The following is a 26043-nucleotide window of genomic DNA, read 5'->3' on the forward strand; positions in this document are numbered from 1 at the left end:
GGCGCAGCGGTCCAAGTCGGCAAGAGAATGTTCTGAAATTTCCGTTAGTAAAAGATTGCGCTGTCTGTTACACATGAGTCTTTGTCAAGTTAACGCTACTTTCTCTCGTAACTATACGTAACATGTGTGCGTGCGCGTTCGCAGGCCGAAGTGGTGGAGACGTTTCGCAAGTTCCTGATGTTGAACACCGGAACCATACTGTTCTGCTGCGTAGTCCACATAGCCGCATCCCACTACACTGCTCAGAATGTAAGTGTCTCGAAAGATAACCACCGCACTTCAGTGACACAATGCATTGTTTACATTCACGTTCCATTGATGTGTTCGTGAACACTTAAAGTTCACTGCAACACTTCTTGAATGCGATTAGAAAAAAAAAAAGCACTTTCGTGATCCGTACACAATGCTGCCATGAGCGTGCGAGCCAAATAATATTCACCTGCATGCAGCAGGGAACCCGTAATGTCGCAAAGATCGCTAGCTCTCTCCTGCGTCTTTCGAGGCCCCCTCTCTAATGTTCAGCCTATGGTGTCACAGACCAGCACGAATAGGCGTATGTCATGATCATGAGTTATCCCGGTGCGCAAGCCTGTGCATGAATGCGATATTCCTCCAATTTTCTTGCCAACGGGGAATCGGGAGTTAAAGGGGCCCTGAACCACCCCTCGGGCTCGGTGAAATAACATAGTCCGCGGGCAGCGTACCCTGCTGTGAACATCTCAGCCAAGTTTTGCTGTCGTACGCGGTGCGTGGAGCTCGCAATAGGAGCGCGAAGTTACCTTTCTCTCAAATGCCCTCGTTCAAACAGAGGCCGTGATCCTCCCTCTCTTCTGTGTGCTTTATTACGTAATTACGCCTTTATTATTACGTAATAGAGCACATTCCAATACGCGGCTGCTATTGGTCGATGCGGTTGGTTACGCCGCGACCGCCGCGGGGTGCCGCCACGAGTCCACTGGCTAAGCACACTGCGGCTCGCTGAGGACAACCGCGTTTGGCTTATATGTTTAGCGCTTCGTAGGTATCAAAATCGGAAGTCGTGGCGTCTACGTTCACATCCAAAATGAAATTTGAACTGCGCGCTCGGTGACGTTTCGAAGGCGGAGCATTGTGGCCCCGCCCCACTCCGCCTTAGCCTTCGCAGTGCAAGGCATTGAAGAAGGAAGGGGGAGCACAGCGGAGGCCGTGTTTGATTACCAATAATTCCGCTTCTGCTGAACGCATTGAAGTACTTTTTGCGGCAAAGTATTTCTGGAATAGGCTACTTTCACCTCAAATGTCTTTCTCCACCTTCGATAAAAAGTCGTTCAGGGCCCCTTTTAAAGCACCCCGCCTGTCCTTACACCGCTTCTGTACGCAGTATCTTTGTCAGACTGCCAACCTCGAAGGGTTATCGTAAATGCACACACCGTCGTGTGCTAAAAGTACACGCTAAAGTGGCCGTGATCGATGTGATAGTGCTCCTCGAGTGTACAAGAGCGGCTGCATGAGCTTGTTGATGCTGCGTTGATGAATATAAGAAAACGGAACACGTTAGCCACGGAAACGCGCATCAGAACACGACAGTGTTCTTGTTTTCCAGCTCTGCGGTGCTCCGTGACGGCTGTAGCATTCAGCTTCCGTCCCCTGTGTCATTGATTATCGTGTTTTGAGATTTAGCTCCTCGAGTATACCGTGAGCCCTTTAGAGTGACTCGCCCCATTACAGGTCCGCGTCGAAGGAGCCACATCCGCCCTCCAAGAGAAAGGTGTACGGGTAAGCTAAAACAAATTTTAATGCTGCTCGGAGCTGCTTGAATGATTGTCTTTAACTACACAGTGGTTTACGCCGCTGCTTAACCTCTGCGACTGCTTCGAACCATGTTCCGCTTGTTTGTTGCCGTCAAACAGCTTCTAAAACCGCACTTCGTTTCTTCTTTTCTCTCAAATTATCGTTATAGGCTTTCCTACTAAGTCTTTTAGTAATATTTAAAAATAGCTGTTTTGAAATAAAAGGGCAGTACCCTCGCAGACCTGCCACGAACGGTGTCGCCCGTCAGGGGACGGGTGATACGATGTAATTAGTTGCTAATGAACAAAAAATTAGGAGTAGCTTCAAACTAGTGGCGCAAACAGTGGGCAAACAGCAAAGCTGGCGACGGTACCTATAGATTTATTTTGGTTCGGCCAAGTTTTTGCGAGGTCATGCTTCGACTCGGCCACGTTTTGCGCAAGATCACCCCGGAATCGCCGACAGCCCAAGGAGCAATGAACACTCGGTCATTAAAGTATCTGGACGCTTATGGATGCTCAAACGATCTTACTCCGTTTCGCTAGCTCATAACTCCGGATCTTCTGCGAATCACCGACGTTTCGCCGCCGCTTCGGCTGCATGATATACTCAGGATCGGACCGAAGTCGTCTCACTCGCTCTCCAGTAGCGGGGCGGCGGCTTTCGCGTCGCGCTTCCTCTTCTTCGGCCGCCCCATCTTCGAGGCGATGTATTTGGCGCGGAGGCGGCTGCGCTTTGGTGTGGCCGCGGCGGCGACGCTCAGCTATATATCCCGTGAGTCAACGCAGTGACGTCACGGCTTAGCTCCGTGTCTGCGCAGCCGCGGCAACCACTCCGCACGGCGCGGTGACGTCATGGCTCGCAAAGCTAAGGCGAAGCGATGTGGCGCACGCGATGACGTCACGGCTCACGCAGCTGTGGTAAGGCTCGACGCGGTTGGCGCAGTTGGGGACGAAGCGTTGCTAGGCGACGCATGGTGACGTCATCGTCAAGTGGAGGTTTTGCGGCGTACACTTGACGGACCATCCTCGAGCTTAAACAGCTTCGCTAGTTCAGAGGGGTATGTGCCATTGCCCTTGGACCCTTTCTGCACACTACAGGATCGGCCCACAGTTCGCACTATATACGCGGCCTAACCAAGGGCTTAAACAGCTTCGTTGTTAAAAAACAGATAATTATCTTTTAAGCTTTTGATATCAGTGGGCTAATCGTAATCGCCACATTGAATCGTTCGGTCCGTACAAGCCATATCACCTTTGGACCGGGGAAAACGCGATTACCGGCGGAAATGTGGCAGGACGAAATTCGGCTATCAGAGCGCGCGAAACCGAAACTGGGAGTCTTCAGCGCACGCGTAACGTCATCCCTCGAGGCGACGTTCTGATTACGTCACCCAGCGGAGGGCAGCCAGCACGTTGCAGCTCAACGCTGGGTGACCTAAGCAGAACGTCACTTACGTCCGTAAAATGAAATGCAAAGACAACTCTGACCAACGTTACTAGATTAGCTTCAGTTTGCAAGCTCCGCCCGAGCCGCGCGCGCGAATGTGTCCCTTTTCCGTCTCCTCTCGCGGGGTGGCGCTGCCACCTCTCTCGGCCCTAAAACCGCGTTCGCTTGCCTCTGCTGTCAGCGGCCGCCTGCTCCGAGCGCGTTCCAGTGCGTTTCGTTTGCAACACGTGAATTTGTATTTCCTCCGCGATAAGATTGAAGTAGAGACCTCAGGAATGGTGAATAAATTACCTTAACTAGTCCATACCCTCGCATTGCTCTTCGCATTACCACAGATGTGCACATCTGCGGTAATGCGAAGAGCAATGCGAGGGTATGGACTGACGTGCTATTCAGCTATAATTGCGCGTTAGACGTTCAGTTAAACTGCTCAACACAAAAATAGCCAATCTCATTTGTTATTTCGGTGTCTCTTAGTGAAGTTGTTTATTTGACGACATAGTTTAAGGCCAGCGATGTCGTTTCCCATCTTTGCGTAAGTTACGAGACTCCGCGTTCATTTCGCGTATTCGTTGCTTGCTCGGGAGTCTGGACCAACGTGTCTGGACGAATGGATGAAAGAGAGCTTGTGTTTTGATTCAACAAAGTAATTTATTACTCTGTAAAATTACAAAAAAATTTTATGCGCCCACTTGGCCATGGATAACGCATTTATCTACAGCAAACGGGCCTTTTTATTTGCCACGGCGGCTTTCACGCTATTCTCAAGGCGGCGATTCATATCCCTAGCGTAGAAGTGCATTCTGGTAACTATAATAAAATTCAGCACCTGACATGTAAAGGCAGCATCATGCTCTACGCATCCAAGACGATCGATGTTCTCCATCTCCAGCTCATCAAGCACGTCCCAAAAGATGTCTGATGTAACTTGATCCCCGCTCAAAGAATGTGAAACTGCGCGGTTCACAACAGCCTTATCGACCCTAGGCACAGCATTTTCCATTTTGAGCTTGTACACAACACTGGCGTCAACAACTTCAAGAGACCAGCCTTGAATTTTCTGGTTTGTTTTTGCCAAATCCACGAGCTCGTTGTAGAGCGACGCGATAGCTCCACACACAGGGGAGTTACTTTCGTCATCTCACAGGCTTGTAACATCGCCATCACCTTGCCTTTTGCGCACCTTAACGGGAGGTGCCCTCCGCAAAGCTGGTTGCTTACGTTTCCGCGCCGGTTTCGACAGGTATGAAGGGCAGTTCGGAAACAAACGGGGAACAGCGTCGTCCTTGAGCGCCCAATTGTCGCGCGGAATGATAACAACGTCCCCGTTTATGTTGTGCACGAACTCCTTCACTAAGTCACTGTCCTCGAAATGGAGATCGCACACAACGCAAGAGCTTGTGAGCTGCTTGTCCAGTCGTGGAATCGCACGCTGCCACACTTGAAGACATGAAGAATCTCTAGGCGCCCGGAAGAAATGCCGCTTCTCGGCAGATCTTTCAGAATCGTAACCGCTTTTGCAGCCGGTTACGAAACAACGCGGCATGTCGGTTGGTCACGATACAACGCCACTTATAACGTCAGACGACTCGAACGTGAAGAACAAAGCACATGAACAAAGCGCATCACCACAGCACCAACAACAACGGTTCGCGCAACGTGCTTCGACGAGCCGCGAAGCCGGGCCGAGCGTGTGACTAGCGCCACCGCGCGGCGGGAGACGGAAAGGGGACACGCGCCGCCGCGCAGCTTTCAAACTGAAGCTAATCTAGTAACGTTGACTCTGACGGCAAGTTTCAATACATCACCAATGGTAACGCCTCCGCTAAACTTTGGCGCCGTGGAAACCTCGGCTGCATAAAACTTTGAATGTGACTTACGTACCCATTTAAGGTAGATTAATGATGGATACTAATTTATTTTTGTGCCCGCTAGCAACTGAGATGCCGTAAAGACATTGAATTCCTACAAACATGATAATTATGTGCGTCGACTTGCACACATAGCAGAATACTTCCTAAACACACAGAATCGGAAAGCACATAGTATTAAAGCATGTGTATTGAGACGCTGCGGTGCGTCACTGTCGAGCAGCCAAAAAAGGATAGATGCATTAATTTTTATTATTATTTTTTTTTGACGGTGCCATAAAGCTCCACTTTCCACTTTGTTCATTTCGGGGTGCTCACTGCTGCCCCTATAAGAGTTCTTGTGCGCGTGGATGCATGTTCGTTGTTTTTCTTTTCTCGTGTGGTTTGGTCCAAGCTTGTTATATATTCAACTTTTAGCAGCATGCCTAATCTGTTCCTTGGCGAACCTCTCCACCTATCATTAAAATTTCCCTTAGCAGCGTACACGTACTTTTACTATACTGGTTGACACTGGGGTTTCCCTGTGATACATTATTGGAATACGCAATTTGTGTGCGTGGTGGGCGGGCTATGCAGTAGGAACAAAGTAAGATGACAGCGCATGCGTGCTCAAGGGACTATTGCCCTAGGCTAGCAGCACCAACTTTTTGAGCAGCACCAACAGCACCAAAGCAGCACAAACATTCTGAGCAGTTTGGCTCACAAAAGCCAAAGTTAAATTATCATACCTTTTTCTTCAATACTGTATTTCGAGCTTATACAGCGTACTGAAATTCGCTGAATACGTTGGAATTTCAGCGGGAAACCTTTTCATTTTTTAATTTTAATAATATTTGTTTGGTCGTCTTGTTTGTACAATGGAAATCGCCGCTTTAACGTAAGCAGCTGTGTCTACATACATTTCATATTTGTCCTATTTACAGGACGTTGTGTTTTACCAATTGGCCATCTTCTACATGTGTCTGGCTACAGTAAAGGTAAGCCAGCATTTCATTGACGAAGAAACGTTGAGAAGCGGTTGCTGGCTACGATTTAAACGTGAATAACCGTCAAAAACATCATAACGGTGTAAGTCACAGTCTTTTGATTTTAGGTCTGATATTGGGGTACAAATTTTACAATGTCTGTGAAGGTTGCCAGTTTGACGTACTAAGTTTTCTGAATATAACGTCCCGTCTAGTTTAAATTTCTGTAATAGCCTGTTACAGAGTAGGTCGCTTTACATTAACCCTACTAGTTTTTTTAGTCTTGCACCTGTTCTTTTAAGCTCATTTTGCTTGTTTTACTGCGATACACATTATATGGACACTCCAGGCGCATTTCTGCCGTCGCCGTCGCCGTGAGGTTCCGTATGAAGTCCAACGGCGATAACATTGTGGCCGCGTGCCGTATGTTTGTGTGCAAGTTAAAGCGTGCGAGGGTGAGCCGAAGATGGTGACTCAATCTCGCGCGCGCAAGGCAGGAGGGCGGGGAGGAAGCGCACTGCGTTCTATCGCGCGCAAGTCACCTGGGCGAGGTGAGGGACAAGGTAGGAAGGGAGGGGAGGCGGCAGCTGTGTATGGCGCGGCTGAGCGCGGCCACGCGGGCCCTATCTTGAAAGCGATCTGTGATATGGAGGGAGTATAGGTGCGCCGAATTGGTTGATAGCCTCGTGTACGTTATTGTTCTCGCCGGTTAGTTTGCGTTGAAGCGAGAGGGCAGCACGAAAGTCAATTCACTCGCTGCTGCAACCACGCTGTCTCATGCCAGCGTTTTGACAGCGTGTGTCCACGGACATCGAGTGACATGCGTTTATGTTTGCATATGCGCGCGTGACACCATGCTTGCTCATTTAGTTCGTAAGCGAATGTTTACAAATTTATACGGCCGATAAAACTACTATCCTTACTTGGTATAGCTGCGTAATAATTTCCTATCGCAATCGATGCTTCGCATTTCGAACAAAACAGCGACCTTTTTATCGTTCGTGTAGCTATCGTTTGAAGAATACTTACTTATATTGGCCGATGGTCGCAACCCTAAAAGACATATAACAGGAGGAGGTCTTAGCCGAAGCAATTGACGAGTAAAACGGCGACGAATGACAGGAAAATTTGATGAGTAACTCTGAAAAAGTGATGACACTTGATTGACTCAGAACAAGTGCAAAGTGTAAAGTTCTAGTAAAATGCAGTGATTGCGCAGTTGTTATTATTGCAATGAGTAAAAAAATAATCGACAGTTATTGCTTTCCTGCCAGGCGCATAGCCAGGGGGAGGTAGGGGAGCACTGGGCACGTACGCCCTCGAAAATACAGTACCCCCTCGAAACGTACAGGAAATCCTGGCATAAAACAACGTGCGACAACGCCCGCCAGCCCCCCACTCCCTTTCCGCAACACCCCCCCCTCCCTCCCCGAAAGAAATTCCAGGCTACGGTCGCTGTTTCTGGTAAAACTAAAAAGTAGGACGTAAACTTGGGCTATAACAAGGAAACTTGATGGAATGGAAATTAATTATAAAACTTAGGCCGTCAAGAAAACTGGGACATCTTAATAAAACTTGGTTGTTGACGCAACACACCAAGGACGCCCTTTCATTTCGCCTGCATCTTTTTTTTTTCTTTTTGTTTTGTTTTAGTCAGAAATGGGACATTTGTAGCAAGTAGCAAGCTCATAGCAAATCTCCTCTTAACGCGGGTCGATAGCTCTTAAAGCAGGCTGGCCCCCGAAGAATTCCCACTCGTTTTCAGCGTTACAGCGAGGGCGTCAGGAGGGCGCGTAAGGACGCCTAAATATTGCGTCACGTGGCAAGAGCAATGAGACGAAACAAAAACTGCCAGTTTTGCCTGAAGCACCGACAGCTATACCAAAGATTAGCGTGGTGCTTGAACTGCTGGGACGCGTTGTAACTATACGCAGGAGCGACTATACGTGGATGCGTTATACGCGGGTGCGCCAACATTTCTGGCACCCTTAGAAGCTTTAACGCGCCGTCCAGGGTCTGTAATGACATCGCACAGGCGCCCCAAAGCAGCCCGTGAAGATCGGCGCAAGTGAAACTTATCTGGAAGCCCTTCAGTCTTACACCATAATGACATCGCACAGGCGCCCCAAAGCAGCCCGTGAAGATCGGCGCAAGTGAAACTTATCTGGAAGCCCTTCAGTCTTACACCATAATGACATCGCACAGGCGCCCCAAAGCAGCCCGTGAAGATCGGCGCAAGTGAAACTTATCTGGAAGCCCTTCAGTCTTACACCAGTGTTCTCTTCGCAGCAAACAAAATGCTGGGCGAGCTTATAACTTGATAGAAGTACAGCGCCGCGAAACTGGACAAAAAGGCTAGCAGTTTAGAAGGGAGAGAAGTTCTCTTTAAACACAGGATAAAATCAACTCGCTCCCCGACTAAAAGATAAATTTTACAGGCTTTGTACGACCTTTTAGGGGCGAAGCTCCTTAGGGTGTGGGTCTGTCCCTCCTCTGTAGTAGTAGTCGTCGTAGTAGGTAGCCACGTCTACTTTTATGAGAAAAAAAAATTCCGAGAGTTGTGGCCGTAGCGGAATCGAACCAGGGACCCCTCGCTTCTGAACGCGTGGCGCTAACCACTACGCCACGAAGCTTTTTTTTTTTCTTTATTGACCATACCATGCTGAATACGCCGGTTCTCGTCCGGACACTACGCCACGAAGCGCACATGGATAGACGCACCCCGATGGCAATAAATACCCAACATTAACGAAAGACTGCGCGTTTCTAACGCGTTTGTGCTAGCGCGTTACGGCCCGTGCAAGAAGCTGGTGTAAGACGCTGTGGGCCTCCGCCTTACCCCCGTATTCATAAACGCTGATGGCGTCGGCAAACGCGGTGCACGTTCCGGCATGTGTAAACGGCTGCGTAAGACGCTGTGGCCTCTTCCCCTTAGAGTACTGCACGTTTCTAACGCGTTTGTGCTAGCGTCCCCTTAAGCGAGAGATGGTGCAATTATAATGAAGGGCGCTGTTATAAAATAGGAATGACGTCACATATGGCGCGTGTCATTGGTGGAAGTCAATCGTTCGATTTAGTGCGGCGAGACTTGGCGAATTACACGGAAGATTCACGGTTTACCGATGATTCCCTCCGGAGCTTCGCCCACTCATCATCATTCACCCCGTGGATATGCGGTGTTTTTTTTAAACAATCCTGCTGAAGTGCTCCAGCGTTGCATACTGCCGCATAATCGCGTTGTTTCGACGTGCGCGTAGTTCGCCGGAAGGTCTTGTACGAGTACGTACTTTATCGATTGCCTGTCTCGTGGTTCTCCGCTGAAACTTCTTCCTGCTTGGCCATTATTTCCGGTTGGTGTGAAACATCAGGCTTTCTTTGGCTCCGGAGCCCAGTTGTCAATTTAAACAATTGGATCTTTCCAAAAGGAATCCTGCTCATCTGAAAGTTGCCGTGTACACAACAACTTGCCTGTTATAGAATGCTGAAGTGTAAAACATCGACTTAAGCTAGGCGCCCCTCGTAAAGAACCGCAGAGGTTGCTTTTTATTTATTTTTGTTTAGTAAACGTTCTTTTACCTCTCCGTCTCCCGGTCAGTGTGATAAATTCCGGTTTATAAAGAGAGAGAGAGAGAAGAGAGAGAAACGGTGTGGAATAGGCAGGGAGGTTAACCCTACAAGATTCTGGTTTGCTACCCTGCACTGGGGAAAGGGAAGGGGAAATGAAAGGCGGAAGGACAAGGGGAGAGAAAAATCAGCAATTAAAAAAAAATAGAAAGAAAAATAGAGGAGGTTGGAAACGTCCGTGAGAACTAAAGTCTGTCAGGTAGTCCACTCGAACGCAAAAAACGTAAGAGTGCCTTATGTGTCTGTACATTCTTCGTCCCGTTCTCTGATGCTGTTTCCCCCTATGCCAATGATCCATTCACATTTCAGGCCATCATCTTGTACAACATCCACGGCTACTACAAGGAACTAAAAGAGAACCCGCCGTCCTCGAACGTCGTCCTCTTCTTCAATCCGCTGGGCGCACTGAGACAACCCTTAGTTTTCGTCAACCTGAAGACACCGGTTGCGTCGCCGACTACACAGTAGAAAGCGCCAGTCGCATAATACTTTAAAATATATTTTTCGATACATAAACAATGTGTCTTAGTACCAGTGATCACGAATTGATATCACAGATTCGTCATTTTTTTAGAGCGAAAGCTCTACTACGCCATGTCTCGCAAGGTTATTCATCGCCGGAGCGCGAGCCGCCGGAGCGCAAATGTGGCAGGTGTGACGTCACGCCACGTGATCTGCTGCGGAGAGGCGTCGCAGCTGCGCTCGCTCCGAGCCTCGCCGCTACGGTACCACGTGACTAGGCGAGTGTTTAACGGCTGCTTGGTCGCTCAGTCCTCGCCATGGTTGGCGCGCCGAATTGGCCGTCTGCGCATGCGCTTCAGCGCGAGCGACAGGCTGAATCCAGTCATCCAGTAGATATAACTAGACAGAGGGCTGCGACATCTCGAGCAAAGGCAAAGTTGGCTGCTGAAACACCGGAGCAAAGGAAGGCCAGATTAGCACGTTATAGAGAAGCTCACCAAGCGCGGAAGCGTGCATTAATAAAACACTGTGTGCATAGTCTTTGCAAAACCAAGCCAAACAGACCTTTAGCTCGTGATAACTAGGTTTACACGAGTTAAACCTCAACCAATTTTGCTTTATGTCATGCTGCATCACGCACGGCCAGTATACCTGGTTTAGCACACACCGCGTAGTCTTACTAGCGTTGACGTGTACCAGTATACTGCGGCAAGCCCACCCGAGTGTATACGCTGGTGACATCTCTGGACATTGTGGTCAACCATACTGCGCAGTAGAAACGTTCTTGTAGTGACCTTCACTGTATAGCAGATACTTTTTCGTATTTTAAAGCGTTAGGCTTTTTTGTCTATTCCCTCCGGTGTCCAGCCTCGGATCCTAGATGTCACTACTTCTTCTTATAAATAAATAAAGTAAATATACATGTCCAATGGTCGGGATATTGAAGCCTGGCTCCAACCATTTAACCACGGATGCTTTTTTTTTTTCTGGGGTGCTCTAACGTACAGCTATTCCTATCTGTTGATAGTACAATTCTACAGAAGCCCTCCACGATTGTTAAACATTTTTCTGGCCACCGCCACTTCGCCTGACGGTCATGCGACGTCATGAAAACATCGAAAACTCCAGATCTGATATGACATTTACACACTGATTATGCATGAATAGGCCGAAGAAATAAAAAAAAATTATTTCCAATTCTACACCATTATCGCCATAAACCCTCCGCTATGGTTCAAATTTTTTGCTGGTTGCGTACACTTCGCCTGTCTGTCACGTGACGTCACAAAACCGAGAAAGCTCAACAAGCCAAAGTGACGTGTTTGCCACTAACGATGCATTAATATGCCGATAAAAACTCTTTTTTTTTTTCGCAATAGCCGGAGAGTGCCCCATTCGCATATATATATATATATATATATATATATATATATATATATATATATATATATATATATATATATATACAGCTGCCACCCACCGATTGCTCTGGCATTAGCTACTCAAAAATGTCGAGGAAAATGTATTTCTCTGCATATAATAAAATTTTCTGGGTGACAGTATAACGATGGCGAGCGCTTTCGTCGTGTATACGATATCGTTCTGTCCACTCTTCTTCGCTTAGGATTTGCTTTAGACCCGCCGGGGTGGCTCGGTCAGCTAAGGCGTTGTGCTGCTGAGCACGAGATCGCGGGATCGAATACCGGCCACGGCGGCCGCATTTCGATGGAGGTGAAATGCAAAAACGCCCGTGTGCTTGCGTTGTAGTGCACGTTAAGAACCCCAGGTGGTCAAAATTAATCCGGAGCCCTCCACTACGGCGTGCCTCATAATCAGAACTGGTTTTGGCACGTAAAACAGCAGAAAGAAGGATTCGCTTTAGCGGCATTCTCACCTTCCTGGTATCACGCCGCCACGGTTTTCGACCCGCCACTGCAAACTATGCAAAGGGAAGCGGACCAATCGCAGACCCCGCACCGCCCTCCTCATCCGTTTATCGCACTGTAGCTTAGACCCACCAAAACCCTCTCCACGTATGTTTGCTCCTCGCCTCTTCTCAGCCAATTAAATAACAAAAACCTGTCAAGGTAAGCAATAGCATTTGCTTTCAGAGTAAACAAGAGTGACCTCCTATCAACGAGAAGAGCGTCATTGGGCTTTGCACAAAAAAGAAAAAGAAAAAGTCACCGACGATTACGACACTCGCTAATACTAAATTTGAGCGCAGCTGTTTAGGCGTTTTGAATTCGCGGTCTAATGAGGCAAAAAAATTCGAATCTGAACGGCAGGGTCCTCTTGGCGGCGGTGCTGAGCATCTGCTCGGGCAGCTAGCTCGTTTAGCAGCCGTGACAGATTAAGCACTTCCGCCGGTTGCAGCGCCCATTGTTCAGAAAGAAAGCGTGAAGTCAGGGTTGCCAGGTCTTTGGGAGAAAAAGTTGCCGAAAAGTTCCGAAAAGTAGCCCGAAAAATGTCGCCAACTGTGGCCAAAAGCTTTATTGGTAGCCAGAAAAAAGTAACCAGGGTGCGACAAGCTAACAATTAACGATTTTTGACTCGAAAAGATAGAAGAAAAAGCGAAAAATATTGGTAGTCTTCTGCTGCAACAGAACCTAATATTCTTTCGTTCGGGGCGTCCACTTCGGGATTCAGCCACAGGGATGCCTGCTTCGCTGTCCAAACGTTTCTTAAAGAATCCAAACGAATACCCTGCTAAATTCTATCTTTTTTTTTGCTTTTAAATTAATTATTACTCATTCGATATGAATTTCCTGATTTACTTTAACGTATAATTTTACGCTGTTCAATACTAGTTCCATAGATATTCGGAAATTTATCCTCCACATTAATTTGGAATAATCCAGCCATTTCTTGGCCAATCCCCCACCGTGGGTACGAGCCACATGCGTGATAGGCTACAACAACAACAACACTAAGGGCAAACAATAATAACAGAACAAAGCAAACGTTATCACGTATGATTGTATCATAATGTAGCATAACGACTAGGTGACATTCTTTGATAAGTTCCGCTGCGCATTTGTGCTTTGTCATAGCGGAAGCGGTGTCGCCGGTTTCAGTACAATAAACTCGTTGCAGGCCGTCCTTGCACCACTAGGACTTCACTAGGACGTGACACAATCTCTGCTTTCCCTGACATGCAGTCGCAAGCGCCTATAAGAAACTCGCATATACACTAACACCTGTAATACTTAAAACATGGCTGATATGACGAGTTTTAGGTTGCAGTCGCTTCTGACGCCAAAAATCACGGTATTAGAGATTCACTATCGAAGTAACCGTGGATGGGGGCTAAAGTCCCTAGTTTTTTTTAGGGACTTTAATGGGGGCTAAAGTCCCTAGTTTTTTTTAGGGACTTTAATGGGGGCTGGATTAGAGCGCCACCTATTGCTTCTCTCTAACGCTGTTACTCAGACAGCTGCTGTACGCCTATTCAGTTCTTCATCCCTGACAATCCCCGACTGCCCGAGGGAGGGATTTCCGCCAATGAGCGTTGCGTATGAAGCCCCTCGAGCAGTCCTGGACAGCCCGGGACAAGTCGAAGGGGCCCACTGGCCACATGGTGGGCATTATAAGTTTTCAGATCCCGGATTTGCTTTCGGCGCTTGCAAAACACAAGAACATGACCTTAGAGATCTGGGCGGAGCCGTTGCAGGCGACGCAAATTGGACACTTCGCCAAAAGTAACCAGAAAGTAGCCAAGTCGTCAACCACAATTTTCGGTCGCCATGACCCTCTAAAAGTAACCAGCTTGGCGAGTAGTCACCAAACCCGGCAGCCCTGGCGTGAACGCGTGGGTCGCGCGCAGTGCATTAGCGGCGGCGGCGGTGCAACGAAGTAGCGCATGCGCAGCGGGTCCGAAGCCCGAGTCAGCGGTTTGTTTCCACATATGGTATCAGTGGACGCGCTCGCCACATGCCTTAGTAATGACGTCATCAGCGACCAGTTGACACCCCATGCTACTATGGCGCCATTACTTAGCGGGTCGCCGCCGTGGAACACATCTCGTGCGGCACTCCGCTTTCTTTTTCTCCCTTCCACCATGCTCTCCGCCTCCACTTTCCTCCCCATGCGTCCTCTGTACCCTCCTCCTCCACTTTCACCTCGCGCTCTCTTCGTTATCGCAGTCTTTCCTCCTCCGCTGCGCTCCGCGTTCACTCTTCTTTTTCATCATTCGGTAGGCTCGTTCGTTCTGCCGGTTATACGCCGAGGCCAATGCTCAACGCAGGAAAGAGTGTCTTGCGCTCTAAAACAAAACACCGGAACAACACAGCACCAACCGTGGGGTCCCGGTCTTGTGTTCAAACAACGCTGCAGGTCGATGCTTACGTCGGCGGGTACGCGAATTTGATGTCAGATTGGAATAAAATCAGAATGGAGTAGCTTTACGTTGCTGGAGTGGAGATCAGGGCCGCTGTTTACCCGTGGAGGAGGCCGGTACTCGAGCGTTTTTCTATGTCACCCAACAAAAGGACGAAAGTGGGGTCAGAAATAATGTAAATGCGAATAGCCAAAGGATGCAAGAGCGACAATTTTCGTCAGCCAGGTAATCGTATAGTGGTTGCGATTGTGTCCCTGCATACAGTGTACGCTGGTTATTTGCAATATCTCCCTGCGTAGTTGTCTGAAAATGTGTCTGTCGCACCAGCTCATAGTGGCCAGGAATCCTACAATCTGAGCAGGACCCTTATTCCAGGGCTCGCTGAAACGTCGCGTTTGCTGCATTCTCACCTTGCTGCGAAGCTGCGAAACGGTGGACGACGAAGAGCAGATTATACGCCGCCTTGACAGGTACAAATACGTTCATGAAGACGGAGTGACAACCAACCAAGTCCACTCTGAAGGCTTATTCACACTAGGCCGTCACGACCCCGATTTTGGCCTGCCGCCTGTTAGCGACAGCGTTGTCCTTCGTTTAAAAAACCGTTGGCCACAGCTTTTTCCGTCCTGTAAACTACTGTCGCCAACAGTCGGCAGACCAAAATTGGTGTCGTGTCGGCCTATTGTGAATAAGCCTTGACACTTCAACCGTCAAAGGCCTTGTCACGGTTTCTTTTCTTTGGCGATTGTAGTAGCAGACGAGCGTATATTACGCTACGCGGCGTGGATGCCTGAACTAAAGGGTTACATTTATGTATGCCACGTTTCTGCACGTCCCTGGTGCAAACATAGCGGTCGGCTCAGAACACTTTCAGTACACTTTCAGAACACTTTCAGAACACTTTCAGTAGCGTCGAACAGCTAGAGAATAAAAATAGCGTGAAGAGGGAGAAATTTCGTCAGCGCAGGCGCATGTCCGCGTCAACTCAACGGCGTTTCTTGCTTTTGCGAGTCCCCGCGGGCGGGGGGACTGGGCGTCGCGCCTTCATGACGCGCGAAGGGGGCACCTCCTGCGCGCTGGGCATGGTCCTGACGCCGACGGCCACGCGGTTCTCGGCGCCGTTAGGCCGCGGCGTTATTGGACCAGCGGGGGTAGACCGCTGGGACGGCGTCGCCGGCGCCGTGGAAACCGCGCCGCTCGCCGTCGGTGTCCTCGAGACCGGTGAAGCCGCTTCGAGCGTCGGTGGGGCTCGAGCGCCGCTACTCCGAGACGCGCTGGACGTCGTCCCCCCGCTAGACGTCGAACCGCGGGGCGTCGTCTGGGCGATGGGTGTTGGCGTGCTTGGCGTCAGTGCGGTGGGTGTTGGACCGCTGGACGTCAGGCGTTGCTGGTTCGGGCGAAACTCTGGCCCAGCGAGAATTGGGCCTGGCGATACGGAAGCGGCCCCCATGGGCGCCGGGTATGCGTATGACCGCGGATCCTGCATAGGATGGTTTGGCGACGCCGATAGGGGCGTGATAACGAAGCGTGGCAACCGGGCCTGCATTTGCGGATGCATGGGTGACGGAGCGACGGGAGACAGGCCACTAGCTGGTGTTCGGCCAATGATCGGCGTCGGGTCATGGAAGATAGCCGGGTCAATCTCGGGCTGCAGGATGCTGCGCTGTGGCCTGGTCGGTGGGTGACCACCGTCTAGGCTCAGGTTGCCAGGAGCCGCGTGGACCTCGGCTACCCCATCGAACGCTTTGCCTCCGGTCGACTCGTAGACTTTGTAGAACGCGTACAGCATCGTCGTGTAGTACAGCTGCGTAGAAGCGTACAAAATGACACGAACGTGAACCGCTAACAGCCAATAACGGTAAATGATTTATTTGGAAAATAATCCAAATAAATAATGTCGTGGCGCACCATACTGCATGCGTACAATGACACGCCCACTTGCCAGAACAGGCCGGAAGTAGCATGCTGCGTTGTTAGCGGGGAGGTGAATATTGCAGCACTCATATCACCAGCTATGTTTTGTACTTATTTTTTTTTTCAATGGCAATAGTTTCAGTGAACGGGGTGCCCGCGGAGAGTACCTGTGTGCGCTTGTATCTCAGCCTTGGCAACTTTTTATGGCTCGTCTTATTTACCGATACCTTTGTCAATTACTGGACTTAAAGCCTTGGGGAGTGTATTGGCTATGTGCGGTATAGCCAACGCGCACGCAGCTAGGAGGCACATATATCCGTGCCTGGTATAGCTAAGCGATGCGCTAAATCGATTAATTAAGACCGACATGTTTATTTTAGCAATTCTATCGGCATTTATGGTGATATTGATGTGCTTCATTAAAAAACACAATTAAGCCCATTTTTGTTTTCCTATTTCGCGCCGGAACCGATGACACTGGCATGACACGTACCACAGGCATCAGACATTTCAACGCGTGGAATACTTCTGCGTGTGCCAGTGCTAGTATTATGACGTCATGGGAAGGTTGCGCGGAAGTTTCTGACTGCCATTGCCACAACGTTTTGTAATGCGTGAGCATTACGAGTGTCGAAGTGGAAAAAAGTGTGTGTGGTGTGTGTGTGTGTGCTTGTGAGACATGGAAAGCCGTTCACGAGGTAAGGTAGATGAGAGGAGAGCTTAGATGTGCGTGTATATATATATATATATATATATATATATATATATATATATATATATATACATGGGTATGTTGGCATCGCACGTCGCTTTCACTATATGGCCCGCGCAGCCGCGCCAGACGTAGCCAAAAATTGAAATGCTGCCGGGAACCGTTTTAGAAGTATATATATATATATATATTATAACTAATATATATGATATATATATATCTTAAGTCAACATTGTAACAGTGACACCAAGGACAACATAGGGGAATTATTCTTGCACTTACTAATTGAATTATTGAATTAAAGAAATGATTGGCGTTCCAAATTTTACTTCAATGCATAATGCGACGTTTTGTAAGATCCTAACTGGAACGCCAATGCATTTCTCCGCAAGGTTCGGGAATTAATATCTCGAAACTGGTGTCAACCCTACGTCGTTCAAGTGGCATTACGCGTCTTGCGAATGCTCTCACGGCTACATTTGTAAAGCAATATAGGCCATCAGGTAATTAGTTAAAACTTAATTAGTGAATTTCCGTTAATTCCCATCGATTATGCATTTCTTTCTTGGCAAGTAGTCTCCGCCTCTTATGTCTTACAAGAACTAGATTGGGCTATTGCCAACCCTGGAATTTTTGAGTGTTAGCCAGCGCCTGTATACATATATAATACTCAACACAATGTTCTGCTAGGGCACTTTGCTCCTCGAAGATGATACATCCGAGACCCCAAAAAGGTGCGACGTAATGCTAACGCTTTCTCGAGAATTTACCGCTGAATTGGCACTCACTTTTTTTTTCGAGTACGTGATTCTCTTCTTTTGTGTGGCCTCCGTGGCAAAAGCTGTTAAACACCTAAGTCTAATCGATCATTCTAGTTATAACATTACTATAGCATAGAGTTTCTAAATAAAAAACTAGAGGGAAAAGTGGCGCTATGCTACGGGGTTCTCCTGAAGTCGCCTCAACCTACATGGGAATGATGGGAAGTACAGGCTTCGGATTGACTTCTGTCTTGAAACTGGTGGCGTTTGCATGCGGCGCAGTAAACGAAGCTGTATTAAACATTTTCGTGCAAAAATTAATTTTATTATGTTGTGTTTTATATAATATAATACATATAGTTTGTATATGAGATTGAAGCATGGTTTACCACCAGGGTATATCGTTCTGCCTGATTTATTATATATTTATACTTTATAACAATATATATATACTCATATATTTGTATAAAAATATATGAAACGCCTTTGAGAGAAATGTTACAATTGGTACGTCTGCTACGATGGTGCGAAGAGAAAGTGAACTTTTCTCGCAGACGCGGAATGCGCAGACGTGGAATCGTTCCCTGCATCGGCTGTCACGATTGATGCCAGTAGTTTTTTAAACACATGCTGCGTGCTATCTTTTGTGGCCTCTTATGCTTCACTATATCTTTATGTTGGTAGTGCAAGCAACTGTTATGGCTTTGCGCTTCCGTTTTGGTGTACCACAGTGTTTGTGGTTCTCAAATGTCCTATTTCAATGAACACATATAATGTGCAATGAATCAATCAAATTGATTGTCAAGCCATAGAAGAGCAATATATATATGCAAGCCAGTTGCACTTTCTCCTCAGATTTAAACACACCGGGACCTCAAGCAGGTGCCGTAGCTAACGCGTTTCTCGAGAATACCCTATCGCCACTACTTCGCTGTACAGAGATTCTCGAGAGTTTTCTTCTGTGGTTAGCAACCTCCGACACTGGCAAAAAAATACCTGTAACAGTTCGCCAGTCTAATCTGATCATTCTAGTTGAACGATCGCAGCGCCACATTGCCCTCTAGTTATAGTAATATGAAACTCTATGCCCTATAGGTTCCCATTTATAGGTTAGAAATAACGAACGCCTCAAGCATTCCCTAAGAAAGCTTTTGTTTCAGACCGAATATTTTGTTTCCCATGCGTTCCGTGCCACGGGAGCGGCGTATTTGGACAAATTAATGCACAATCGGCTCCGGCGAAAGCCTTCTATATCGCACAGAACATACGTTCACCAATCGTAGCGTTACCTATAAGTGGATTGACTTTCCAGTTGAAAGTTACGGCTTGAAAAAAAAAATATATGCGATCAATGTACTGCGTTCAATACTTTGAATGTATGGCCTTGTCGGTTCCTGTCGACCTACATGTCACGGCTATCAAACCACACAGCCTTTGATTTCGAGAGGAGTCGGTTCGAATTGATGTGGCAGCACCCCCACGCAACGTGTCAGTCAACATAAATCTATTGCATTTAACATCTTGCCACCTCTGCAAAATTTTCAGTCATAGCGTAGCAGACGACATTGCAGCGGCCCATGATGGCATCATGGGCGTTGCAAAGAAGAAATTCTCGAAGTATAGAAGGCGGTGCCTGCCTGCCGCAGTCGCGCGAGATGCGTTCGGAACCGGAGAAGTCCCTACAGTCTGCTGATTACATTTTGAATTCGAGAACATTTCTATGCTTACCGAACGAGAATATTGTCCGGGCGTCCGCCCGTACTTCCGTAAGATGATCGCTTTCAAGATAGAGCCCACAGCAGCGATCGACCTGTACCTTCAGCGCTGCCTGTCGCTTCAGCGCGAACGAGGCGGTGAGAACACAGCGCTCACGGAGCTCTCAGCACACTGCCGCACTCTGCCCGTTTCGCAGATCGCTTTCAAGATATGGACCCGCGCGTCTCTCTTCAACGCTAAGTGAGCGGCAAAAACACAGCTCCCCCGAGCTGTCAGCAATCGGCACACTCCGTCGGCATCGAACATCGCTTTCAAGATATAGGGCCTGCGCCGCCGCGCCCGACTTAGCCGCCGCCGGTGACCGGTTGATCAATGTTCACAATGGTTTAACGCGGGTGGATAATGCGCTAAAGAAAGATGACAGATCATAATGATCGGGGCGTCACCAGCGCACCTGGCGCCACCACATGCAGTAGAACCAATCAACAAGAGACAGTGCACCTAATAAATGTTGCATACATTTCATCCATTTCCTTTACCTCCCTCGTCATTTCACCCCACGTCCACATCCACTGCGGGCTATCTCTCACACGAGTGAACATTGCTTCTATACTCGCCTCTTCTACGTCGTCTCGTGCAGGCCTCGATTAACAGTCCGGCGTTGCAACCGCGCTTCTCTGTTTCACGATTATTTCGTGGTCTCGCAATTACACGAACCGCACCAGCGTACGACTACTGAACAACACGTCATTACTAACAAATGCTTACGCATCTTCCAGATAACTCCCACAGGAGATTCTACGTGGATTTTTTTTATCTTTCTCGAAAGAAACGGTTTTTCTTATATTTTCTTAGAAAACGTTTTTTCTTAGCGGAAGTCCATCGCTTCTACTTACCTTACCGTAACCAGCCATTATGATCCAGGGACCCCAAATCAAGACAATCTTCACCTGCAAATTAGAAACAACGCGACTTACTACGCCTATAGCGCCCTTTCCCAGATGATAACGACACGAACTCCGTTACTGTACATGTCCCGGCTGAACTGCGTCAAGTTGAAAAAAAAAAAAAAAAAAAAAAACTAAAAACGCAAGCCATCTATGCGGATGGAACCAACTGGGTTGCACAATGAACAGGTTAATTTACTATACTTACGAAGGGCGCTCATAAAGTTCGCATTATCGGTATCATAAATTTGAAAGGGGCGTACACAATAGGCATCACATTAAGCGCACATCCTTTAGTGCTATCTGAATATATATTAAAGAAAAACATGTACTGTATAATACCGGGGAACATCGCTAGGGCATCAAAACAAAAACGGCAGCGTCTATCGGGAAAGTCGCTTGAAGCACGAGCAGTGATCCGGGAGCTTTCGTTGTTTCAAGGGACACAATGCCAAAAAAGATTCTTGCCGAGTTGGTGATTGTGTACAGTATACAGTAAACATAAGCAAAGTTTCTTCATAAGGTAACGCTTTGCTTCAAAATGCAATTACATTTCTTTGACTCGAATGCCCCAAAACGTACCATTATTTATATACGTTATCGGGCATCTGGCATTTGATATTTCCGTGACGTTAGCAGATGTGACAGCAATCTCGAAGGCGTCATCACGCGATTTATTGTGCAAGCGTTCTCCACAGCCTGGGCTCGAAACCGACCGCGGTGAAGAGGAGGAAAGGGGAGAGAACGTGGATCAAAGCTATTGGCTCCCGCGGCAGGCATCTAGTAAAGAAAGCATCGACCGCACCTACTATAAAATATCATCGACTGTCGTCGAACAATTAAGAGATGTCTGGCGCTGGCATTTCAACAACGGGGACGAAGGGTAGTCCCCTTGTCGAAACGTTCACTCTATAAAAAACAACTCTTCTACGACTACATTTGATCACTTCAAGTATCCATCTTCCTGTTAACCTACGTATTGCTTGGATTGCTACAGTTGGCATACATTGCTAACTGGAAAACAACGTGGCTATAGAACGCGATGACAACGACAATGATTAGACGAGACGTTGTCAGTCTCAGCGCTGTCGTCTCCGTTGCAGCACTGTTGTTTTCCTTTCCTGTTGTCGCGTATGCACCGACCACGGCTCACCTTCGCACCATTTCCAATGTCAGGCTAATATTCTCGATAGTGATCACTGCGTGGACGACTTTGTACTAAGGCGTTTGCTGTGCTTACCTGCTCTCTCAAAGTAATCGTATCCGCGTCCTGTTCCGTGTACTGAAAGAAAAGTACAGAAATCAACAATTAAAGTTGCAATTAAATATGTTGCTCAGCGAGTTGGTTCAAGTCTAGGGGGTTGATATTAGCACGACGTGGAGATTAAGACTTAGTAGGGGCAGTATAAGAAAGAACAGAGCGAGTGCTAACATGTTAACCTTTCATTCGCTGAAACGGTGACGTTTGTTCCCTAATGGAGCACGATTTAGCTTCCAAACTCATATCTATGAAAAAAAATTCAACCTTCTTTCATGTTTAATTACAGCGGGAAATGGTAATTTCACTTCTATAATTGTATATAATTGTTTTTACATTGTTGTTGCTCTTTCGATTCCCGGTTGGGAATCGAAAGGGGAACCGCTTCCTACCTGGGAACCGCACTCCGATGGAGAAGTGCTAAACCGCTGTGTGCTTAAGACTTTGGTGCACACTGTTTTAAAACGTAATATCGTCAAAGTTAATTCCGAGCCTTCCACCACCATGCATGGCTCATAGCTCATCTGATGCCTGAAGAGTCTCCGGCACTACTACTTCTTCTTTCTGGGGTTTTATGTGGCAACACCAGTTCTGATTATGGGGCACGTCGTAGTGGAGGGCTCCGGATAAATTTCGGCCCCCTGGGGTTCTTTAACGTGCACTACAACGCAAGCACACGGGCGTTTTTTTTTTTTGCATTTCGCCTCCATCGAAATGCGGCCGCCGCGGCCAGGTTCTCGCGACCTCGTGCTCAGTAGCGCAACGCCTTAGCCACTGAGCCACCGCGGCCGGTAAGTCCTAGGCACCGGGCGTTGCTCCACACCGGATATCTCGGAGGCTCATGTATAGGTACTTGCTTGCTATCATCTACGACACGCTTACTAGATGCCACCACGATGCTATGCAGCAGACAGTCGAGCAGAAAGGCGCTCAAGCCACACGTTACAGTCTGCGTGGTGATTTTAGTAATCTACATAATAAATCAAGATATCAAAAGAAAAAAGAACGCCAAAGCACAATGAAAGAAATGCGAAGACAGATTACCCGCCTGTACCAATACTGGAGTTTGCTAAATCTTCGCGTAGACATGGCGGAATTAATATTCTTCTGCGGCGAGCCGCGTACTCAATTCGACCCGAACATGTCTATACGTCACGGGGGACGGAAATTAACTAGGAGGGAGCATTGCGTCATGCCACCAGCACTGGCAAGCTAAATTTCAGCGAAGCCCATATCCCTATCGTTTTCTCTCGCGAAAATTCAGCCCAACACGTGGCGTCTGAGACCTGCATGACTCATAGTTGGCGAGAGGTTCATTGAAAAGTGGCACATGTCCCGTGAACTCATGGCACAGCTCGTTTAAGCGATGGTGTGAAAGAGAGAGAGAGAGAAATACGTTTATGAAATAAAAAAATATTGTACATGTATTAAAAGGCAAGCCCAATGGTTTTTCATAGCAGCCTGATGCGCTACCCATGCGACAACGGACAACCCAGGTACCCAGGATGGCGGGTAGATGGCGGTTACATACATACATACATACATACATACATACATACATACATACATACATACATACATACATACATACATACATGATGCATGCATATATACATACATACATACATACATACATACATACATACATGGATACATACGTACATGCATGCATGCATGCATGCATACATACATACATACATACATACATACATACATACATGCATACATACATACATACATACATACATACATACATACATACATACATACATACATACATACATACATACATACATACATACATGCATACATACATACATACATACATACATACATACATGATGATGATGTATGGTGTTTAATGGCGCAAGGGCCACATATGGCCAAAGAGCGCCAGGCCAGTGTTCATGAGTTGACAATGGAGCAATGAATTGCGAAAGGTAGATGTGTAGTGGCTGTAAAAGGGCCTAAAAACAATCGCTGTAAAATACCTAAAATGTATATGTAATAAAATTATGGCAATGGCTAATGAGGTGCACTATGATCACGAAAGAACAGATTGCAAGATAATGACGATAGGCGAAAATATATCACAGATAAATTTTTTTAAAAAGCACTACTACCTTGACAGACCCTTTGAAAACGTAAGGGCCTGGAGGCGCGTGCTATGCAAAACTACCGTCGCGGCGACTTCCTCTGAACAGAGGACGCGCTACGAAACTATTGGGCAAATAACATGCAGTACAACATCGCTCAGAAAATCCAGAACAGCTTTAGTGCTAAACAGAGGTTCGTCGCCAAGAAACATAGCAGGGTGGAGAGGGAGACGGTACTGGTACGCCTACCGCTTCTATCGCTGCCACAGATCTCAAGCCCTACTTGAGAAAGAAACTTCGAAGCCACTGGCAGCGCTTGTGGGATGCCGAAACGAACAATAAGCTCCACTTAGTTAAGCCACAAATTGGCCCGTGGCATCCTGTTACAAAAATACGAAGAACTAATGTCCTATTCTCTCGTCTGAGAATAGGACATACATATGGCCCCCACAATTTTCTCTTAACTGGAAATGACCCGCCAACCTGTGGTAGATGTGGAGAGAGGCTTACCGTGCTACACGTGCTCGTGGAGTGCAGGGAAGCAGAAAGAGAGAGAAACGACACTTCCCTTTAGCATACATACATACATACATACATACATACATACATACATACATACATACATACATACATACATACATACATACATACATACATACATACATACATACATACATACATACATACATACATACATACATACATACATACATACATACATACATACATACATACATACATACATACATACATACATACATACATACATACATACATACATACATACATACATACATACATACTACATACATACATACATACATACATACATACATACATACATACATACATACATACATACATACATACATACATACATACATACATAGCTCAAGGAAACTGCGCGAAGTACCCAAGCAGCCACATGGTCTTCCAGTCTGTGAAAGAGGGACTCGTACTCACCCACTTCGGCGGGTACCGCAGGCCGGCCAGGTTGGCGCCGCAGCAGAACAGCATCGCCACGGTGTTCCACGCCACGAATGCACCCAGAACGGTCGACAGTGCCGCCTGCAACGCCACCAACAGAAAACTGGAGTGTCCTTCATAAACCGTCAGTGCTGCACAAACTCCATGGACTCTAATTTCGATCAGCTTCCAGCGACAGACTCTACTACATTGACACGTTACACTGAAGGAGAGAAAAATAAAATAAAATATTAAAAGGTAACCTTACTAAAATGGTAAATCTTATAAGTTCTCCGGGCAAAGGACCGTATAGATACGTCGCACTTGCAGAAACAATTATACTACGAGAAAGTTTTTCCTGCGTAAAACAGCTGCTTTACTTATTCACTGCTCCCTTTTACTAAGTAAGTCTCCTGTCCGTGAGAATGCAGGGTCGAATTCGCAAAGCTTTTCGTTCATAAGTACCTTTCGCTAGTGGCTGGCTGCCTTCGCTAATGTTACGTGCAGCATTAGGGTTGGCTGGCATTTGTTTCACGAATAATTCTAGCGCAAAATGTTTTTCTAAATGCGGGCCGTCTTTTGTTTAAGGAACAGCTACGTCACTTAGCTCGATTGCCCCTTTGGAAGCGCGTCATATATATATATATATATATATATATATATATATATATAACTAGATGAATATCTGACACTGTTGTACATTATAGAATTAGTTAAATTATAATTATTAGCTTAATTGTTAGGCTGACTTTCCGTATGCATGGTTATGTCGAAGATAAGAATTTGTAATTTCTGGCTTCATTCAATTCGATTTTAAATCCTTGCAATGCGACTGACGATTTTCTGTGCATGCACCGAAATTGTGCGATGTGAAGTGGCTTGGGTGTTCTGATACTTACGGCGTTCAACCCCATTGGTGGAGACGCCGCTGCTTCCTGAAAGGCAGAGTAGGAAGCGTTTATATTGTGAATACTTGCGAGCTTCACAAGAACGGTTACTGTTTTTCGAGGACTTAGGTATCTCATTATAAATTTGCTAATAATTGAATCTGGCAGTACAATATTTTCAAAATTATATTCCATTGGGATTTTAACTTCGCCACAAGGCAAGAAAGGCAAAAGAAAGTAAATGCTATTCACACACAACTTCATTCCGACGTATAGAAGGCAATGCGTATTATAAGAGGGGTCAGA

At 47.0% G+C, this 26043-nt stretch overlaps 1 protein-coding gene and 1 long non-coding RNA gene across 2 annotated transcripts; one reads left to right on the forward strand and one right to left on the reverse strand.

The window, feature by feature from the left end:
* Nucleotides 1-1556: 1556 nt before the first annotated feature.
* LOC125944094 (uncharacterized) lies at nt 1557-10169 on the forward strand. The gene is made up of 3 exons (XR_007466120.1): nt 1557-1755; nt 6014-6067; nt 9989-10169. It is a non-coding gene; the product is annotated as an uncharacterized LOC125944094 (long non-coding RNA).
* Nucleotides 10170-15465: 5296 nt separating this feature from the next.
* LOC119445063 (uncharacterized) lies at nt 15466-25764 on the reverse strand. The gene is made up of 4 exons (XM_049664857.1): nt 25750-25764; nt 24848-24952; nt 20480-20533; nt 15466-16284 (listed from the first exon to the last, which is right to left on the reverse strand). The coding sequence occupies exons 1-4, from the start codon at nt 25762-25764 to the stop codon at nt 15466-15468; spliced, it is 993 nt and encodes a 330-aa protein (XP_049520814.1).
* Between the last annotated feature and the right edge of the window lie 279 nt (nt 25765-26043).

This window comes from Dermacentor silvarum, chromosome 3 (genome assembly GCF_013339745.2).
Source record: "Dermacentor silvarum isolate Dsil-2018 chromosome 3, BIME_Dsil_1.4, whole genome shotgun sequence".
Taxonomy (NCBI): Eukaryota; Metazoa; Arthropoda; class Arachnida; order Ixodida; family Ixodidae; genus Dermacentor; species Dermacentor silvarum.

Coding starts and splice junctions, on each gene's coding strand:
- LOC119445063 (XM_049664857.1), bottom strand. Junction 20,534..24,847: donor TGCGGTACCCGCCGAAGTGG/GTGAGTACGAGT, acceptor TCTAATTTGCAG/GTGAAGATTGTCTTGATTTG. Junction 16,285..20,479: donor TAATGGCTGGTTACGGTAAG/GTAAGTAGAAGC, acceptor GCTTCTACGCAG/CTGTACTACACGACGATGCT.